The following is a 17,331-nucleotide window of genomic DNA, read 5'->3' on the forward strand; positions in this document are numbered from 1 at the left end:
TTCCGCACTTGGCAAGCGTATTGAATGGGAAAATCTCCTTTGCGTAGCCAATTTTCAAAGAATTTATGGAAAGCCTTTGTGCTCACTCTTCCTCCTTAGAAAGTGGGCTCGAACCCCACATACATAGAAAAATTTGAGGACTAGCTTCTGTGTAAAAAAAAAAAAAGTTACCACGCGGCGATACACGAAATCTCGAATTATGATTAATGAATTTCGCAAATGCTTCCTGCTTTATTACTGCGGCGAATTTGCGTGTCGGTACATAATTGAAAAGCGCCAGCGCAAGAGAAAGACACGGACGGAGAATTTCTATACAATAGCATGAACTGCACTTCATCCTTTGTTGGGTTCACCGCGAAAAATCACGCCGAACTTGACAACAGAACACCGCAATTAACTTAGTCATCCTTGATGTGCCTATGTTGATTAAATTTGCGTTGGCAGCAGTGTTAGCGGCGACATTCTTACACATTCGCTCACTGATTAAACGGTGATAACTCGAGGAGGTAGAAAATACATCGTAAAAACATCGGAATGTAAAACGCCCGTGTACTAGGCTAGTTGCCCATTAGAAGCCCCTCATGCAGAAAGTCAATATGGAGTGCTCCAATACGAGATACCTCATACTCTGATCGCAGTTGTCGCCCTCAAAAGCTCACAAACTTTTTTTTTTTAAATTTTAACTGCGCATTAGAACGGTGGTTCACCCTAACTAACCATCAAACCTGGGAGCAATCTTCCTCCTAGAAACGCGGGAGCGTGGGCTGATCAGCAAATTCGTCAAGTCGCTGTTTTCGCTTCGTTTACACCACCAGTACGGCAGCCATTTTTCGCCATTTCTTGCCATAGACTTGTTTATTGCCATTTAGTTTATTTACGTTAGCGCTCAGACATGAAGCCGGGTAACAATGTCATTATATTGTCCGCGTGAATTCGGCAACCTACTAGCAAGCAGCGCAACGTGGCTTCTGTAAAGTTCCCCACGCCGCGCATACAGAGCCGTCATCACCAGTGGCGTAGCAACAGGGGGGGCCGGGGGGCCGTGGGCCCCGGGTGCAAGGGGCCAGTGGCGGGGGGGGGGGGGGGTGTTATATATGCCTGAAGACACCCTTTCCGCCGGTTACACGAGGGGGGGGGGGGTGACAGAAGACCTATGGGCCCCGGGTGCCAGACGACCTAGCTACGCCACTGGTCATCACCAAATTTTTCTACATGAAACAATACTCTCTCAAATTTATGTCTGGCTTTCAAGCGTGGCGCACTCCCCTTGGAATTTCGTGGAGCATCTTCGTTTTGATTTCATTCTCTCCTATTTTATTTAGTTACGCTGCTGGCTTCGTAACAAAACCTAATTGAAGTAATTACCACTACATAATTTGCCGATACTTCCAGTGTCCTGGAAGTATCATCTCTCTTCACTGTCATCTCTCTTGGACAGACGCCTATGCGCCACTGCTGCCATGAGACAAGCATGCGCTGCTTGTATACAGCTCAGCGCCAAATGCGGGAATAGGTGGCGAGTGAAAAGGTTTTGCTAAAAAGCTGTACTCTTAGCCTGCGATGGTGTGTTCGATTTTGAACGACCTATTAGACGGAAAGATCGCCCTTGCCCTCCCAGTTCACACATGCTTGTTGCCTGTGCATTGGATGAGCGTGTGGATAAAAAATGCGTGCAATATTTGAAGGTCGTGGACGTGGTCGACCAAAGTGCCTGGTTTTCGCGCGGCCTCTACATTGCCGTGTTGCTTGAGGCTAAACCATCACTTTCCTAACCAATCAGCTTTTTGTCTGTGCACGTGCACCCGTGGTTTTCACCGAAAATAGCGTTGCGGGAATAAATCGGAAGGGCATGCTTAACGAGAAAAATATTTAGCATTCACTGTTTGAACTTCTGTGCGATAACTTTTGCCTGCTGAAGTGGTAAGTGGTAGCGAAATCCAAAGTTGGAAAATTGTGCGAAATGTGCCGTTCCGGTGGAACCAAGCAAATTACGTTGTACGAGCTAGAACGTGCACATTAGCGATTGCAGTGGAGGTAAACGGGTGCCACGGAAGTCTAGCTTATGCCTAGCAGTAAAATATTTGCGCGTTACCTTTGCAATCATTTCCTTTTTTGTTCGTAGTCACGGAGAAAGCATCATACATAAGCTTTTCTAACACGATGCCTTAGGCTCAGATTACATGCTCGACATATATGAAAAAGTAATGTTTAGCGTTGCTTATATTCAAAACATACATGAGACTGTGTTATTGTTTGTGTGACTTCAAAAGGAATATAAACAAGTGACGCCAACAAGTAAAATTATCGCTCACATGTTGATATTGAGGCGCGTAGCTAGCAAAGAATATGCAGTGGTTCATGAACAAGCAGAACATGAAAAAACAGATGCGTCCCCTGGTTACGCAATTAGGATTCAGTGTCTAAGAATAATGGACAGCCGCGCTGTATCACCTAAGAAGACGACAAGAGCTGCTTTCTGTACGCGTATATATATATATATATATATATATATATATATATATATATATATATATATATATATATATATATATATATATATATATATATATATATATATATATATATATATATATATATATATATATATATATATATATATATAGTTCCAATTGCACGTGGTTGAACGAGCTGCAACAAGAATCTGCAATTGCGTCAAAGCACCTAGGTGCGTGATCAATAATTTGATCATGTCAATTAGAGATGTCGTGTGAGAAAAAGAGCAAACCCTAGTACACGCGAATATGTGAAATTTCTATGATACCATGCCACACCTAAGGCACCACGTGATTCATGTTTCCACTAGCTATCGTAAGTGCAGTACATTTTGCCAGGTCCAATCTTTGGTGAGCCTAACACATGGTTTTACACGTGCTTTCTTCTATCCACAAAAACATGCATGAACATCCGTGCATGCTAAACGCTGCAAAGTGAAGTAGAACGACAAACACAATCAAGCCATAATCGAAGTACCAACAGGAATATTGCGCAGTGTGCTGTACCCGCCGTGGTTGCTCAGTGGCTGTGGTGTTGGGCTGCTGAGCACGAGGTCGCGGGATCGAATCCCGGCCACGGCGGCCGCATTTCGATGGGGGCGAAATGCGAAAACACCCATGTGCTTAGATTTAGGTGCACGTTAAAGAACCCCAGGTGGTCGAAATTTCCGGAGTCCTCCACTACGGCGTGCCTCATAATCAGAAAGTGGTTTTGGCACGTAAAACCCCAAATATTATTATGCGTAGTGTGCTGCGGACTATTGTGGGAAAATATATATATATATATATCTCTCATAACTATGTCGTACCATTTGGTATGTCAGAAAGAGATACGTTTGTATCTCAGCACTGTGGTAAATTGTACCTGAACCAGAAATTCATAGCTTCTTTTTGTAATATAGCGGTGCACCTACGCATTGAAAACCATGCGGTTGTCAAACGCTGTCACAAAGATTTCAAACGGCGCCCGCGTCTGCAAGAAACAGAATTTTTGTCCAGGGGACAATGATTAATACTGGTGTCGCACACCACGTGGTACATAGAACAGTCCTACAGCGAAGACGCGGATGGTTTCTATCATTTCGCACAACACGTGGCGTTATAAAACAGTAATACAACGAAGACGCGGATGGTTTCTAATATTTTGCACACCACGTGGCATTATAAAACTGTCATACAGCGAAGACAGGGAAGGTCTCTGTTATTTCGAACACCACGTGGCATTACAAAACAGTCATACAACGAAGACGGCGAAGGATTCTAATATTTCGCACACCACGTGGCATTATAAAACGGTCATACAACGAAGACGAGGAAGGTTTCTATTGCAATTATTGCACTCCTACGAGAGCGAGTTAATACAGCACGATTTTTTCTTTCACGCTAAGCTATCAGCATTCGTTTTGCACAATCTGGCCTCACCTTCTATGTCGGCCAGATTGTGCTTGTATTACTCGTAATTTTAGGGCATCCAGTAAATTTTACGGGGAAAGCTCCAACATTTAGGAGAAATTTTCTTCATGCCATGACATACAATGACAAAAAATGCTGCAGCCGTTAGAGTAAATAGTGAAGAACGGAATACTCATGAACTTGATCAAGAAGACGCTAAACATGAAAACTTGACTGCCAGTTCCCGGCGTAATGATGATCCTATGTATGGCACCTATTGATAATTTTATAACGCGTCTTGAGCGTGAACCTAACATTGTTGGGTACTTTTGCCCCTGGTGTGTACATACGACACCACACACATGCATGCGGATGTATTAGCAAACACTTTTTTTACCAATACTTAGAAAGGCATTAGTTGTCACTTGCACAATCAGTGAAATGTTAATAAGCTCCTGTCGATATCCTTGTTTCTGCTTGAGGTGCGAGTAAAATATCATCTACGTTAGGTTTCGTTGAACATTCCTGGTTCCGTGTCTCTCAATTTCATTTTTGATGTGTTACGGCACGTGGAGCAAATGAATTTGCTTCTTTATTAAGCAAGTTTTGATTGAAGGCATTGAAGGCACAGTAACATTGACCTTATTTGTTCTTGAGGTGTCGATCCTAATGGCCTTATTATTAGTTGCACTTATTATTTTCTCCGCTCTTCTAAATAAGGATTCTGGGACCCTACTTGAGAATTCACCTTATTATTTCTCTTCCCGAAAAGCTCCCTTAACCACCAGCACTACCACCACCACGCCTAGAGCTTGCTGATTTACTTGTATTCATGCGGTGAGAAAGAAAACAGCAGAAAAGAAAGGCTTGTTTCCTTGTCTTCACGTGGGAATCGGAAACGAACGCCCCCTTTTGAGCAAGGCTGTGACAGGTTGCAGAAGGGCAAGGGCGAGAGGTGAAGATGTAAAAAGAAAGCGGGAGCGGCTCGTAATAACAGTGTTAGCGATGGGGCGAATCAGAAGCCTCAGTTAGCCGCGACGTCAGCTGCACCTGTTAACCAATGAACGAGCAGCGGACAGGTTAAAAAGCGAGGTCGGAGCAGGCAGTGTATCATTCGTCTCTTCGTTGCAGACGCGGCATCTCTTTCAGTCATGAAGGTCTCCGTAGCCATCGTCGTCTGCATGGTCGCCGTCCTCATCATGCCGCAAGTCGGCGAAGCCAAGCTGGGCCTCGCCTTGGCGCCCTTCGTGTGGGCGGCGAACCTGGCCAAGGATGCGGCGCTGACTCTGGTTGCCTACAAGCTGTCTCTGGCCACCAAAGCGCTCACGATGGTCACCGGTAAACATTCCACCCGGGCCGCCATCTCCTATGATTCTCAGCTCAAGCGATACTATGATGCCGAAGCGGCCGTTGAGGACGGCGCAGACCGGAGCCGTCTGAAGAGTGCCGCGTCCGTTACGGCTTCTCCGAATGTTGTCCGTGGCACAGATGAGGTGAGTGTTTGAGGATTGCAAGCAATTTGTGCTACATCCATATTCTTTTTTGCGCATTTGTACTGGGTACGTTTTGATATGTTTGAAGCATGGTTCAATTTCCCATCTTAAGTGTATTGAAGTGTTATATACAAATCAACTTTGCTATACGGTTTTCTTACATCAGTGGCAGCTCTCGGTTTCATACTTGAAGAAGCTATTTTCGCATGAGCTCGCCACACTACCTTTGTGACTATTGTCGGCCGTCCCTAAAATTCCTGTTAAGCTCCAACTTCCGTTTCTCTATTTGTTTCATTGCAGTGGCTGGCCAGAGTGACCAAGCCAGTGATCCAGTTTTCCACGCTACCGCCGATGCCCGAGGTTGCAGTTCCTGAAATGCCAAAGATTGCGGTGCCCAAACTGGCTGTCCCTAAGATTGTCTTGACCAAGGTTGCTATTCCCCACGTCGTGCAGTCGAAGGCTGAGTTGCTGGGCAAGAAGTTCAACAAGCTGGCGAGCAAGTCTCCCGCTGTTCTCGGAGGACCGAAATACGCCGACGGCTACATTAATGGCGGATTCCGCATCGGCAGCTCAACTGACCCATTCGGTGACTCCAAGCTTAGTTCCGGTACCCAGACCACGCCAATCTCCCCCGTTGATCCCCGATTTGTCACCATCCTGTACAGATCCGGGAAGGTCGAGCAAAATGAGACCATCGATGAGGCACCCATCCACAACAGCCGTCCAGTCCGCTCCGTCGACGCCGGTGGGACGGGCCGGTACTTCCGGTTCATTCAGTCCAACGACGCAGGGCGCTGCATCGCGCTGATGGTGTGCTCAATGGCCGCGCATCCGCAGGAGTTCGGTGCGTATGGGCGCGAGGTCGTCCGATTCTTCGACGATGCCGAGCCTTCAGCATTGTCCCCCATGAGGCCCTACAAGGAAGCATCGAGGATTGGCCGCAGTGGTGATTCCTGCCGGTCGCGGTATCCTTCTTGCCAGGTGGATCCCAAGTACCTGGCCCAGCTCGGTGAATCCCATGTCGTGTACACGTAGAGTGCAGCTAGCCCGGTGTCGCCGCCTTCGTCCATGTATATATTTCAGCCTCATGTACATAAATACTTCGCCATAGCTCCCCGATTGCGTATTTTGTGAGGTACAAAGTTGTAAATATTGTAAATAAAACTTTATTTATATTTACCTGTGGCTGGAATTCGTTTTCTGACTGCCTGGTACAGAAGAGGCGACAAAAGGATCATTTGTTCTTGGCAGTTTCTCCTCTCTCTGCTTCATTCAGGAGCATTACCATTATGGGGAAAGTTTTTCCCTTTTGCCCTGCGCAGTTTCTGAGAAACGTGTGGCTTTCCTTTCTAGCTTCGTGCTACATATAGATGGATGGCAATTTTTCCTTTCATGAACCTTCATCCACCTGGCGGGATTCCACAGAACTGATCTGCCATATTCATTGTGCTTGTGCTTCGAATTACCGATTAATTCACGGTTGGTTTTCACCACCCACTGGGCAGACAAGTTGGACGCAGTGAGCGGAAGGTAGGCGTAATTGGAGATCGCAGGGAGAGGCCTTTATCCTAAACGGACTTAAAAATAGGCTGATGATGACGACGCAGCACCGGCTCTGTGTCCGGAAAGAGCAGTCGTACAACTGGGCTATTTTACATCCGCCTTAGTTTTCATTTTCCACACGATTCTGTTTGCCTCTCCAGGGCAGCATTACATTCGTATGCTTCAAATATAACGGAAACAGCCCAGCTTGGATATAGACTATAGAACACGCATATCAGCCCCGTAGAGCACCATGATACAAGCGTTTAGGGTATGTCAACAGTTAGCTGCCACCAAAGTGTGAAGGCTCCAAGTAGTGTGCCAGCGTTTGACAGTGCTTTTGGTTGCTCGGAACAGACGCTGAATCGACGCAGCTTCACGTGCGACCGTTTCGCGTTTGCCTAGACGCGGAAGGGAAAAGTCACAAAGCAAGTACGTTTACTTTCAGTGGTGTGTTTTATCTCATTTAATTGTTGTTAATAAGGTGTTTACGTTTCCTCTTCCCTAGCTTAATCTAACGCGGATGAAAACACGGGACTCTTCAGGAGCCCTCTCACTTGTGCTCGCTTTGCCTCCGTAGCTTTCCCTTCATTGACACAGATAGTTGCCCGCGAATATAGGGATGACTGGGGCCGACGAGCTCATGTCAGGCAACAAGATGGCTAGGACGGAGCATGAGGTAAAAGCTCTCAGGGGTCTGAGAGCAGCGTAACGTCGGTTCCGTTTTTGTCCTGTTCGTGATTTTCTTTCACGCCGTTCGCCACCAGTAGAGGAATGGGGCTGATTTTAGGACTGAAATAAATATCGCATGATCTCACCAGGCTAATGGGAGGCATGCGGAGGTTTTCTGACTGGCTCAATGTTCCAAATAATATGCCGTAAATACATCTACGTAGCACTAACAGCGTCTTAAATCAGTAGAAAAAGGGCGCGAAATGCACAGTGGTGGCATGCATAGGAGAGTTCCGTACGGGGTCGAAAATCGTGGTGGTGACTATATTCGTTTAGCTTAACAAGCAATTAACAAAGAGAAACAAACCAATTAGGTAAGTCAACCCAATACATCCGGTTGCCTACCCAAACTTGACGGGAGACGCGTTCGGAGGCCACTAATATCGAAAAAAAGGCTCAGATTGTATTTCTGAAAATAAAGTACTTTTCTCTTGGAAATCTGAATGCTAGTCCTGACACCGTTGGCAGCTGAGCTGGGAGGATGTTTACGCTGTTTTGCAAAGGCACATTTTTTTTTTGTGCTGTTAGACATAAGAGGTACACAATTCATCTCGTTTGCCTTACTAGATAGAGTTCCGCTACTGCGATTACCACATGCGCATGCGGGCTCTCGCCTCCTCACGTTGCTACGAGGCCACTGAGCCACTGGCGAGCTTCGCCAGCTTGTTCACCGTTGGTGCCGATGACCGAGCCATGGTCAAAGCCCCTCCTCCGCCTGTAGTGGAAGCGGCGGGAAACTCCGCAGGAATATCTGTATAACACCGAATTGTTATAAATGATATCAAATTATGCTAGTCATGCATTTCATTTGACAAATGACGTCCGGCACTAAACAAATGGAGCCATCATATCACACATTTCGAGGGCATTTGGTTTCTCATAGCGGCAGCGCGCGACAACTACCATGCATGCGAGGTGATTCGCTTAGTTTGCTCTTGCTGTCTGTCGACAGCGCTGAGGGAGTCAAATGTATTTTGATTTAAGCTTGCCATATATATGCATGCTTGAATGAGCTGATAAAAATATAGGTCGCCAGTGGCCTCTTCATATCTGAGATGCAGTCAGTTATGTAGGCTATCTAGACTGCCAGCTTCATCGGTGGCTGACCGTGCAGTCGAGAGAAAATGGCGCGCAAAGAAAGACCATTCGAATAAGACAAACAACACTGCGAAACTCATTTCTTCTACGTGCGCCAAATTTCTACCGTATACGGTTTCCGAAATGGAGCGCCGCCGACTTGCCTGACAGCCACCGATCGCTGTGGCCGCCAAGCCTATAGCTTCTGGGTGCCCAAGGATGCGGGAACCGACTGCGCCTGTGATAAAAATTTCACTAGTCAAAAAATACCTATTCGCGTCAGCACTTTAGCGTCCGGCGAACTAGGTCGGCGTTACATGGACACACTGTTGGTTCTATCGACATTGTCTCCACCAAAGAGCAAACAAAGCAAGCCACATCGCAATCTCCATGGTGGCAGCGAGCTGCCCGTCAGGGAAACGAAGTGCCTTCTGATCGTGTATTTCGATAAATGCAGTCGTTAGTGCTAGGCGTACGTCACTTCTCACATGAAGGAAAATGACTTAATTTATGTCGGTGTATAGTCTACAGACCGAGAAAGGGAAGGAAAAGGTGCTACGCCACCTCACTGAGGCGATGCCTTGAAAAAAAGTAAATGCCAACAAGGCAAATGGACATCTCGCTGTAATGACTCCTGCTGCAAACGAAAAATTAGGGTTTAGTGCGATATATTAAACAAATGCAACGTGAAGCAAATAAATCGATTATCTAGTAACACAGAAAGAATACGTTAAAATAAAGCATAACCTTAGCAGTAACATAAAAAGACTGTCCAGATTAGAAAAAAAAAAAGATTCCTAAGTAGAACGTCATGATCACATTTGTGGAGTGAAGGTTTTGTACGCCAGTTCTAGAATTTCTTAATTGAAGTTTAACATCTTCGGTACTTTAAATGGAAGCTTTTGAATACGATATTTCGCATGTGGCCTCTCATGTTGATGATTGGTAGGTCCAAAGTTGTTGTCATTCTGCAAGACTGAATAACCGTGCTCAAACTCTCTTTTGCCTTTATGAAATGAAAATTGAGTAGAAAAGAGGCGAAATTTCACCATTATTCTGTTTACTATCACTTCGTGCATGGAGGCGCAAATTCTGCCCTGACTATAACTACCGTGACTATCTCACCATGACTAACTATGAACCATGACTACATCGGCCGCCACATGACGGTAAAGAACCGGTTGGACACGCGCTTTCGCGGTAGGCCCGGCGCGGTGGCCCGTATACCGTGAAATCTCGTCGATACGATTTTGCATATACGTTTCTCGGCATAATACTTTTTCTTTAACCCGAACCTTTCTTTGCCTCTTCGACTTTTCCACTGCTGTTGCTGCTGCTGTGGCTGTCTTGCACGCCGCATCGGCGGTGGTTTAGAGCGTGCCCATACAGAGCGTCGTAAAGAAAGGCGACTCGAGAAGTTCCTTTGGATCTTTCCATCACGTCTCCGGTGCATAATGCCCTCTGGATCCGTACCTGGACGTCGCCAAATTAGCCTTTTTACAGCTGTAATTATGCCTCACCGCCTGGAAAAGCATTGCAGAAATTGCAGTGCTTACCTTTCTACTAACAGGGAAATCCAGAGGTTAGGTAGATAGCAAGGTGTAGAGGAGGAAGGGAGAGGAGGCACAGATTGGGCAGAACCGACGCAGTCAGGAAGTGGGTGAATAACAACCTTTCCACTCTTAGCTCGCAGTTCCCATACCGGGGGGGAGATGACGTGGGAGAGCAAAGAAACGCTACTACTATACACATGAAAGAGGCTGTGGGCAAACTGAAGGTACTGCACTCCCTACTTTTCTGAAAAAAACAAAACAAAGCAGGGCAATGTGTTAAGCGGGCGGCTGATACATGGAGTGCAGACTTAAAGGCGCAATAAAGCACCTTAGGAACACACGTCAAATTAACGCTCTGTCCCCATAGCATTGCGGCTATAACATCGCTCGAGGTCGCCTGTTCGATCTAGCCCACGGCAGCCGCATTTCGAGGGAAGCGAAATGCAAAAACGCTTTTACACTTAAGTTAACGTGCGCGTGCGTTAAAGAACACCAGGGTGTCAAAATGATTCATTACGGCGTGCCTCGTAGTCCGATTGCGTTTATAACACACACAGCATCATATTTCAAGTGATGTTTAACAATCTTCCCTGGTGCGTTTTGCCCTGTGAGGCAATGCCAATACTAACCTTAAAAACAGTAAAATAACGGGGTTTTACATGGCAAAACCACGACATCATTATGAGGCACGCTCTAGTGCGGGACTCCGGGAATTTCGACTGCCTGGGGTTCATTAACGTGCACCTAAATCTAAGTACACCGGTGTTCTCGCATTTTCGTCCACGAAGAAATGCGACCCCATGGCCAGGATTCGATTCCGCGACCTCGTCCTTAGCGACCCAACACCATAGCTACTAAGCAACCGCGGCGGGGGACAATACAAACCCTCACGGTGGTAATGAAGAATGGCGCGCAAGAACGACTCAAGCAAACACGTCTCGCTGTGTGTTCTGCGTACTACGCAGGCAAAGAGATCTGGTGCATGCAGGGTAACGTTTAACGTCAACTCACCACTTTCGTATTAGACCAAACGCTTAAGAAATTGAACACTCGCTGTCAACATCACCGCTATTAGTCTTGGATAAAATCAAACAACACACAAATTTTCGCTTACGCCGATTCCCACAGTGCGTGAGACCCGCATATTTATCTTCGCATGGCCAACGTCCTTATACTCTCTTATAACCTCTTATACCGATATTTGGAAGGCGGGTTTCTGGCAGCTACCTGTGCGTTCTCCTTGCGGAACGCGTAGCTGGGATGAGAACGAAAGACTTTCGTAGTGTGAAATCGGTCGCTTTCTTGGTTTTGTTTTCCTGAGACTCGTGCTAGTGCCGACGGCACACGCACGTGTTGTTCCCGCTGTTGTACAGAGATCGATTCGGCAGTTGTGCGGTTTCGGACTTTGAAATTGAGACTTAATCGAACGATGTGTCATGAAGAGCTACCAAAACTGTCCTTCCTTGAAGGCAGCGCAAAAGACAATCAGCGAAATTTGGAAAATATCTAAAGGCTATGTGCACTAAATTCAAAAGAGTGCCTACTGAAAGCGCCTCGCCGCACGACTTCCATTCACAGGGCTTTTCCAAAATGTCGAACTTCTCTGTGTTTATGAATGGACCATTGCACCAAACCAAGGCTTCGTCTTGCGTTAAGAAGCTATACCGACATTCCGTGCGAATGCACAGTGAGCCGACGAAACAATGGTGTCACAAAAACGAAGGTGATTTTCTCGTCCGTCACGCGAAAAACTGCGAAGAGAACTTCAGCAAAGAGAAGTACGACGCCAAAGGCATTGACATGTCATTTACTGTTATTTGCTGGTCGCAGCAGTGAGGATTTGTCGTAGTAGAAACTAGTGCAACGTACTGTACCGTACCTTAAACTTAAGCTTCTCCTGTTTCCTGCAACCGCTGTCGTATAGTAGTGGGGTTTCCTTGCCTTCTCAGTTCACCTCCTTCCCACTCATGCAAACTACCTCTTCTCCTCCCGCTCCTTCTTCCGCTCTCCACAGTTCTATCTGCGTGCCCTCTGGCCTCGCAGGTTAGTAGAAAGGGAAGCGCTGCATTTTCTCCAGTTGTTCTGAAGGGAGTCACGGGTAATTACAGCTGTCAAGCGGCTAAAGTGGCGACGGCCAGGAAGCTCCAGAGGGCATTGTGCACATTCGACGTGGTGGGGTGAAAACGAGTTCCTCCCCTACTTGCACTTGTCATCTATATACACGCTCTGCACCACCCCCCGAGGCGGTGGCGTGACAGCGGCCCACAGTAGCAGTAGCAGCAGGGGAAAAGTCGAAAGAACAAGCAAAGAAAGCTTCGCTTTTAAAAGAAATACTCTCCTGGCAGCTGCGACCCCCCGCAGGTCACCCCTCTCTACATTCGATTAGCCACGGCTTTCGTGTTTCCTTCCTTCTGGGCGCTAGTGAATGTGCACCTGTTAAAGTCTTGGTTATTCACAAACTGCCTACCTGACTTGCTTTCCTTCGTTCTTTTTTTTTTCATAATGCCACTGTATGTACTCGCACATTTGCACTCCTGCCACTGTATGTTCGAACAAGTTTGCATTCACGGTTGTCTTCCTTGACTTTGACATGAGCCAAGGCCCGTCTTCGTATTCATGACATCGCTGCATATACGAGTGCTAGTGGTCATAAACTACATTATTTTTTATGCCACTGCCGGTAAACGCGCAACTTTGTATAAATTGTACTCCCGTTTTTGTTTGCTCTCTCTCGCTCGTTTTATTTTTTACGGAGAAAAATCTATAAATTAAACTTTATGTGCCTGTGTGCTAACGTCAGTAAATTCCTGTCATTTTTTCCTATGTGCTTCCATTCTTCTAACTACTTTTGTGCCGGATGCTGTGATTCTATGCTTCACTGACACACACACACACACACACATATATATATATATATATATATATATATATATATATATATATATATATATATATATATATATATATAGAGAGAGAGAGAGAGAGAGAGAGAGAGGTTCTCCCACGTAGGTGGACCGAACAAAGGTAATGTTGTTCGCCGTCGTTTGGAGATAGTCAGATATTTTTTTAAAAAGCGCCTAATTGTGTATAAGTATTTCCTCTTATACCAAAGGTCAGTTTGAGCACTTGACGCAAGAGCCCCGTACCGTCCGCAAGTACGGTACGGGGCTCGCGACAGGGGCGGTCGGCGAAACTTGGAAAAATAAAAATTGGAGGACGCTTAAGCTTCGCCTTCAAGAGTGGGACGCGACAGCGTTCCCGTCGACCCGCCAAGGGGTATAAGACAATGCGCTACGCACAGCAATCACTTACGATGCGCCCCGCATCGGACTTAGCGCCCACCTATCACGCGGTGACCGTCGAGCAACGCAGCGTTCGGCGCGACAACGAAACGTGCGCCTGAGCGAACGAAACGAACCAAAGAACTCGGTGTCTCGGAGGGAAAACGATCTACGCGAACGATCACGCCAAACGTCGTGATCGGCACGGGCAGAGAGATAGTAATCTAAACCGGAAGCACGGCGAAGCGTCGTCAGGGGAGAGGGAGTCCCGCGACGCGCCTGGCAGCGGTCCCAATGCGCGCGCGGCGCGCCTCCTGTCGGGGCAGCGCCGTACATTGAGAGGAGGGGGTCTTCTGTGTTTGCCGCAAGATGGCTCTGCGTGTGCGGAAAGCGCAAAAGAAATGCAGCGGAAACGCACTTCGCAACTCGTGTAATTGTGACTTCTGTACGTTACATGTTCATAATTACCGATATACACCGCAGTATAACTTTCCACGGCTGGTTTCGAAGGCAACACCGCATTCACTAGAGGCGCGTTTGCACCGCTTGGAAGCATCGAACTCGTGGCTGAGTGGTAGCGTCTCTGTCTCACACTCCGGAGACCTGGGTTCGATTCCCACCGGGCCAATCTTGGAAGTTGCTTTTTATTTATGAAGAGCCTGCCGTGATTTATCGCTCACGGTCAACGCCGCCGACGCCGACACCCGACGCCGACGACACCGGCTTTTCTGCGACACGAGCTCCTTAACGCTATCGCGTTAATATCTGATGGCTAAGCGCAAAGTTATCCGCGAGTGCTTGCCATTGGCATCGTGGTCATAATGCTGACGCAATGGGTGCTAGCAGCGCTGAGCGGGTGTGCATTTCCTGAAGCGCTGCCACTTCATTTAATACATCACTGTACCGTGGCTCTGAAACTCGAATGACTTAACCTCCTATACCACGTGATCTGGCTGAGCACGCTCTGTAGCGGCTGCGCCATCGCGGAAGGTGGAGGTGCCCCTGTGGTCGCGTCGTACAAAATGAACAGAGGTACCCTGTCAAACGGGAGTATACGTATATCTAGGCACACCCTTACAAAACAGACGACGGGAGCAAATTATACTTCTTATTTAATTTACTCAGTGGCTGGGCTCCAAACAGTTCCTTTTTCCTCTGCTCCCTCTACTATCCTCGGTTTCTTTCCTTTTACCCCCTTTTACCTCTACCTCTACTGCTGACCTCTGTCTATTATCAGAATATTGCGCTAGATTGCGCTAGGCAGTTACTGCGAACAGTAGCAATTTCCTTGCCTTCATTTTCATTTATCGATGTATCCATTTAAATAAATGAACCTATTACTAAAGGCACAAAGCTTTATGTGCCATTTGAAGCCTAACTATGAAGCAGTGCCGTTTGAACCTTCGTGTACGAGGTCCATTTTTTCCAAAATACTGAATAACGTAAATGCAAGGAAGAAAATCTAACTAGTTGTCGCTAAACACCCCTAAAGCTACCGTCGCTTTCACGCGTAATCTTTCTCGGTATTCAATGTGTTGTGTTGTAAGTGTAGTGAACACTGCAGTCTGCAGGCGATCTAACGTAATGGTTTTCGAAGAACCGCTGACCCACACTGTGTTGACAGCCGCGTCAAAGGCGGCAGTGACTAACCAGCGGCGCGGAACATTTTACACAGAGAATGGCTTGGCGGAGCCATTTTTGAAAATATCGGCAGTGCGAAGGCCATCAGGTGCAGCAACAAACCTACAATAATGTCTGGCACCAGTGGTTTTTGAAAGAAGGGGAGAGCACTTCTTCTAATCTACTGCAGATAACCTGTCACAACAGCAACAGACCCAGGAAGCCGAACACAATGTCTTTCCCAGAATCGCTCTGGAACTTCACTGAGCGCATGGTCACTGAGAAGTATTGTATGGTTGTCATTTGATAGCTTTTACTACCGCTGAGTGCTCGCACCGTAGAAATGTGTGCAGGTCATGGCTTCGGCGAAGCCGAAGCAGTTGACTGGGTACCACATTTCATTTTATTAGACTCTCGCCGAAGCAATTACTTTCGAAAATACCTTTGCCTGGTGTACGCCATAGGAAAACAACCAAAAAATTGGTTAGGAATGTGTTTGAACCCTGCCGTTACAGATATGTTGAACTTCTACGGCCAAATTTCTGACCAGCATTCAAGCGCCAGGGAAGCATCAGCTTTCACCAACTCAACTTTCTCTTGTTTGCAAAACTTGTTCTCCAACTAAACAAGTTGCATTTACGCGAAATTATTTTTGTGACGCTTTCACCGTTCTCCGTTAGCTTGAAATTTAGTTACTTCCACAGTCGCACATATTCAATTTCTCCGATAAACGTTTTGCCATGTACTGTAATGCCTGCTGACCTGACAACTTTTTTAACACCAAGAACTCTCGTCTGCAGACCCATCGGTAGACTCAATCAAAAAACAAAGGTATAGTGATTACGCTTTTTATTGGGTATAACTTAGAAGTATGCTCACTTGTATCACATCTAGTAGTTTTTGGAACTGAAAAAAAAAAAAACAGGCGTATGCTAATGTCCCTGGCGTTTTAACCGCATAGGTCAAGGGGCTATGCGGACGCCACTGTCTTCTGAAGAGTACTGGTGGCTCAAGTGGCTTTCGTAAATGCTTTTTTCACGCTTTGTAGTTTTGGGGGTCGGACGACGTATATGCATCCACTGCTAGCGCCCGTGCTTGTTCGCAGGTTGCTCCTCGCTTTCGCGCTGCAATCGACGAGACTCAAACTGCGACGCCGAGGACAGATTTCGTGGCTCAAAACTCGCGCTTCCGTGTCGCGCTCACCAGAAAAACAGGAAAAACCAAGTCTTGACCGGCACACCCTTTGTTTCATTTGCGAATTGATCTGAAGGATATCGCTCTCCGTCAGCGCCCGACGAGTGCTAGCTTCTATTGCAACGGGCGAATAATAGTAAATGACATGTCTATGCCTATGGCGTCGTACGTACTTCTCTTTGCATGAGACCTCTTCACAATTCGTCGCTCGACGGACGAGAAAATCGCCTTCGTTTTCGTGACAGCATTGTGTCGCCGCCTCACTGCACTCGCACGGAATTTCGGCATAGCTTCTTAACACAAGACGATGCTTTGGTTTGGTGCATTGGTCCATAGATAAACAAGGCGAAGTTCGGCATTTTGGAAAAGCCCTGCAAGTGGAAACCGTGCGGTGAAGCGCTTTCGGTAGCCACTCTGTTTAAGTGAATGCACATAGCCTTCAGATGTTTTCCGTGTTTCACCGGTTATCTTTTGCACTGCCTTGTCGTTCTCTTCCCTGCCCACGCGTTTCGCAAGGAGAATGCACAGGTAGCTGCCAGAAACGCACCTTCTAGATATCGGTATAAGAGCTTGGGGCAGGCAATAGCATGTTCTGTGCGATATTCAAAAAGCTTACGCAGACACCTTTGAAAAAATTGGGGTCCATGAAAGTTCCTGGAAGATTACTTGATGATCAAATGCTCCTTTGCACAATGGGCTGTGCCGTCTGCTAGCCCGGATACATTCACATGATACCCTGCTCATGAATTGAAATGTCCAGAGGAAAGGGCGCCATTAGTGTCTGCTGTGAACACTACGATTAAACAGGTTTTCTTCTTTTCTTCTGGCGCGACCTTACATCGCCCTATTCTAATTTTCTTTAGTTGGACCCTCTTTTAGACTGTTCAGATGTCAGCCATCCCGGGCGTGGCGTCCAGAATTATTTTTCTTTCCT

The 17,331-nt window shown here is 46.7% G+C and overlaps 1 protein-coding gene across 1 annotated transcript; it reads left to right on the forward strand.

Annotated features, from left to right (window-relative positions):
- Window positions 1–5,004: 5,004 nt before the first annotated feature.
- LOC135912154 (uncharacterized) lies at window positions 5,005–6,577 on the forward strand. The gene is made up of 2 exons (XM_065444539.1): window positions 5,005–5,398; window positions 5,699–6,577. Exons 1-2 carry the CDS (start codon window positions 5,057–5,059, stop codon window positions 6,431–6,433), a joined length of 1,077 nt encoding a protein of 358 aa, XP_065300611.1. The 5' UTR covers window positions 5,005–5,056; the 3' UTR covers window positions 6,434–6,577.
- Window positions 6,578–17,331: the final 10,754 nt, after the last annotated feature.

The sequence above is a fragment of the Dermacentor albipictus genome, chromosome 8 (genome assembly GCF_038994185.2).
Source record: "Dermacentor albipictus isolate Rhodes 1998 colony chromosome 8, USDA_Dalb.pri_finalv2, whole genome shotgun sequence".
Lineage (NCBI taxonomy): Eukaryota > Metazoa > Arthropoda > Arachnida > Ixodida > Ixodidae > Dermacentor > Dermacentor albipictus.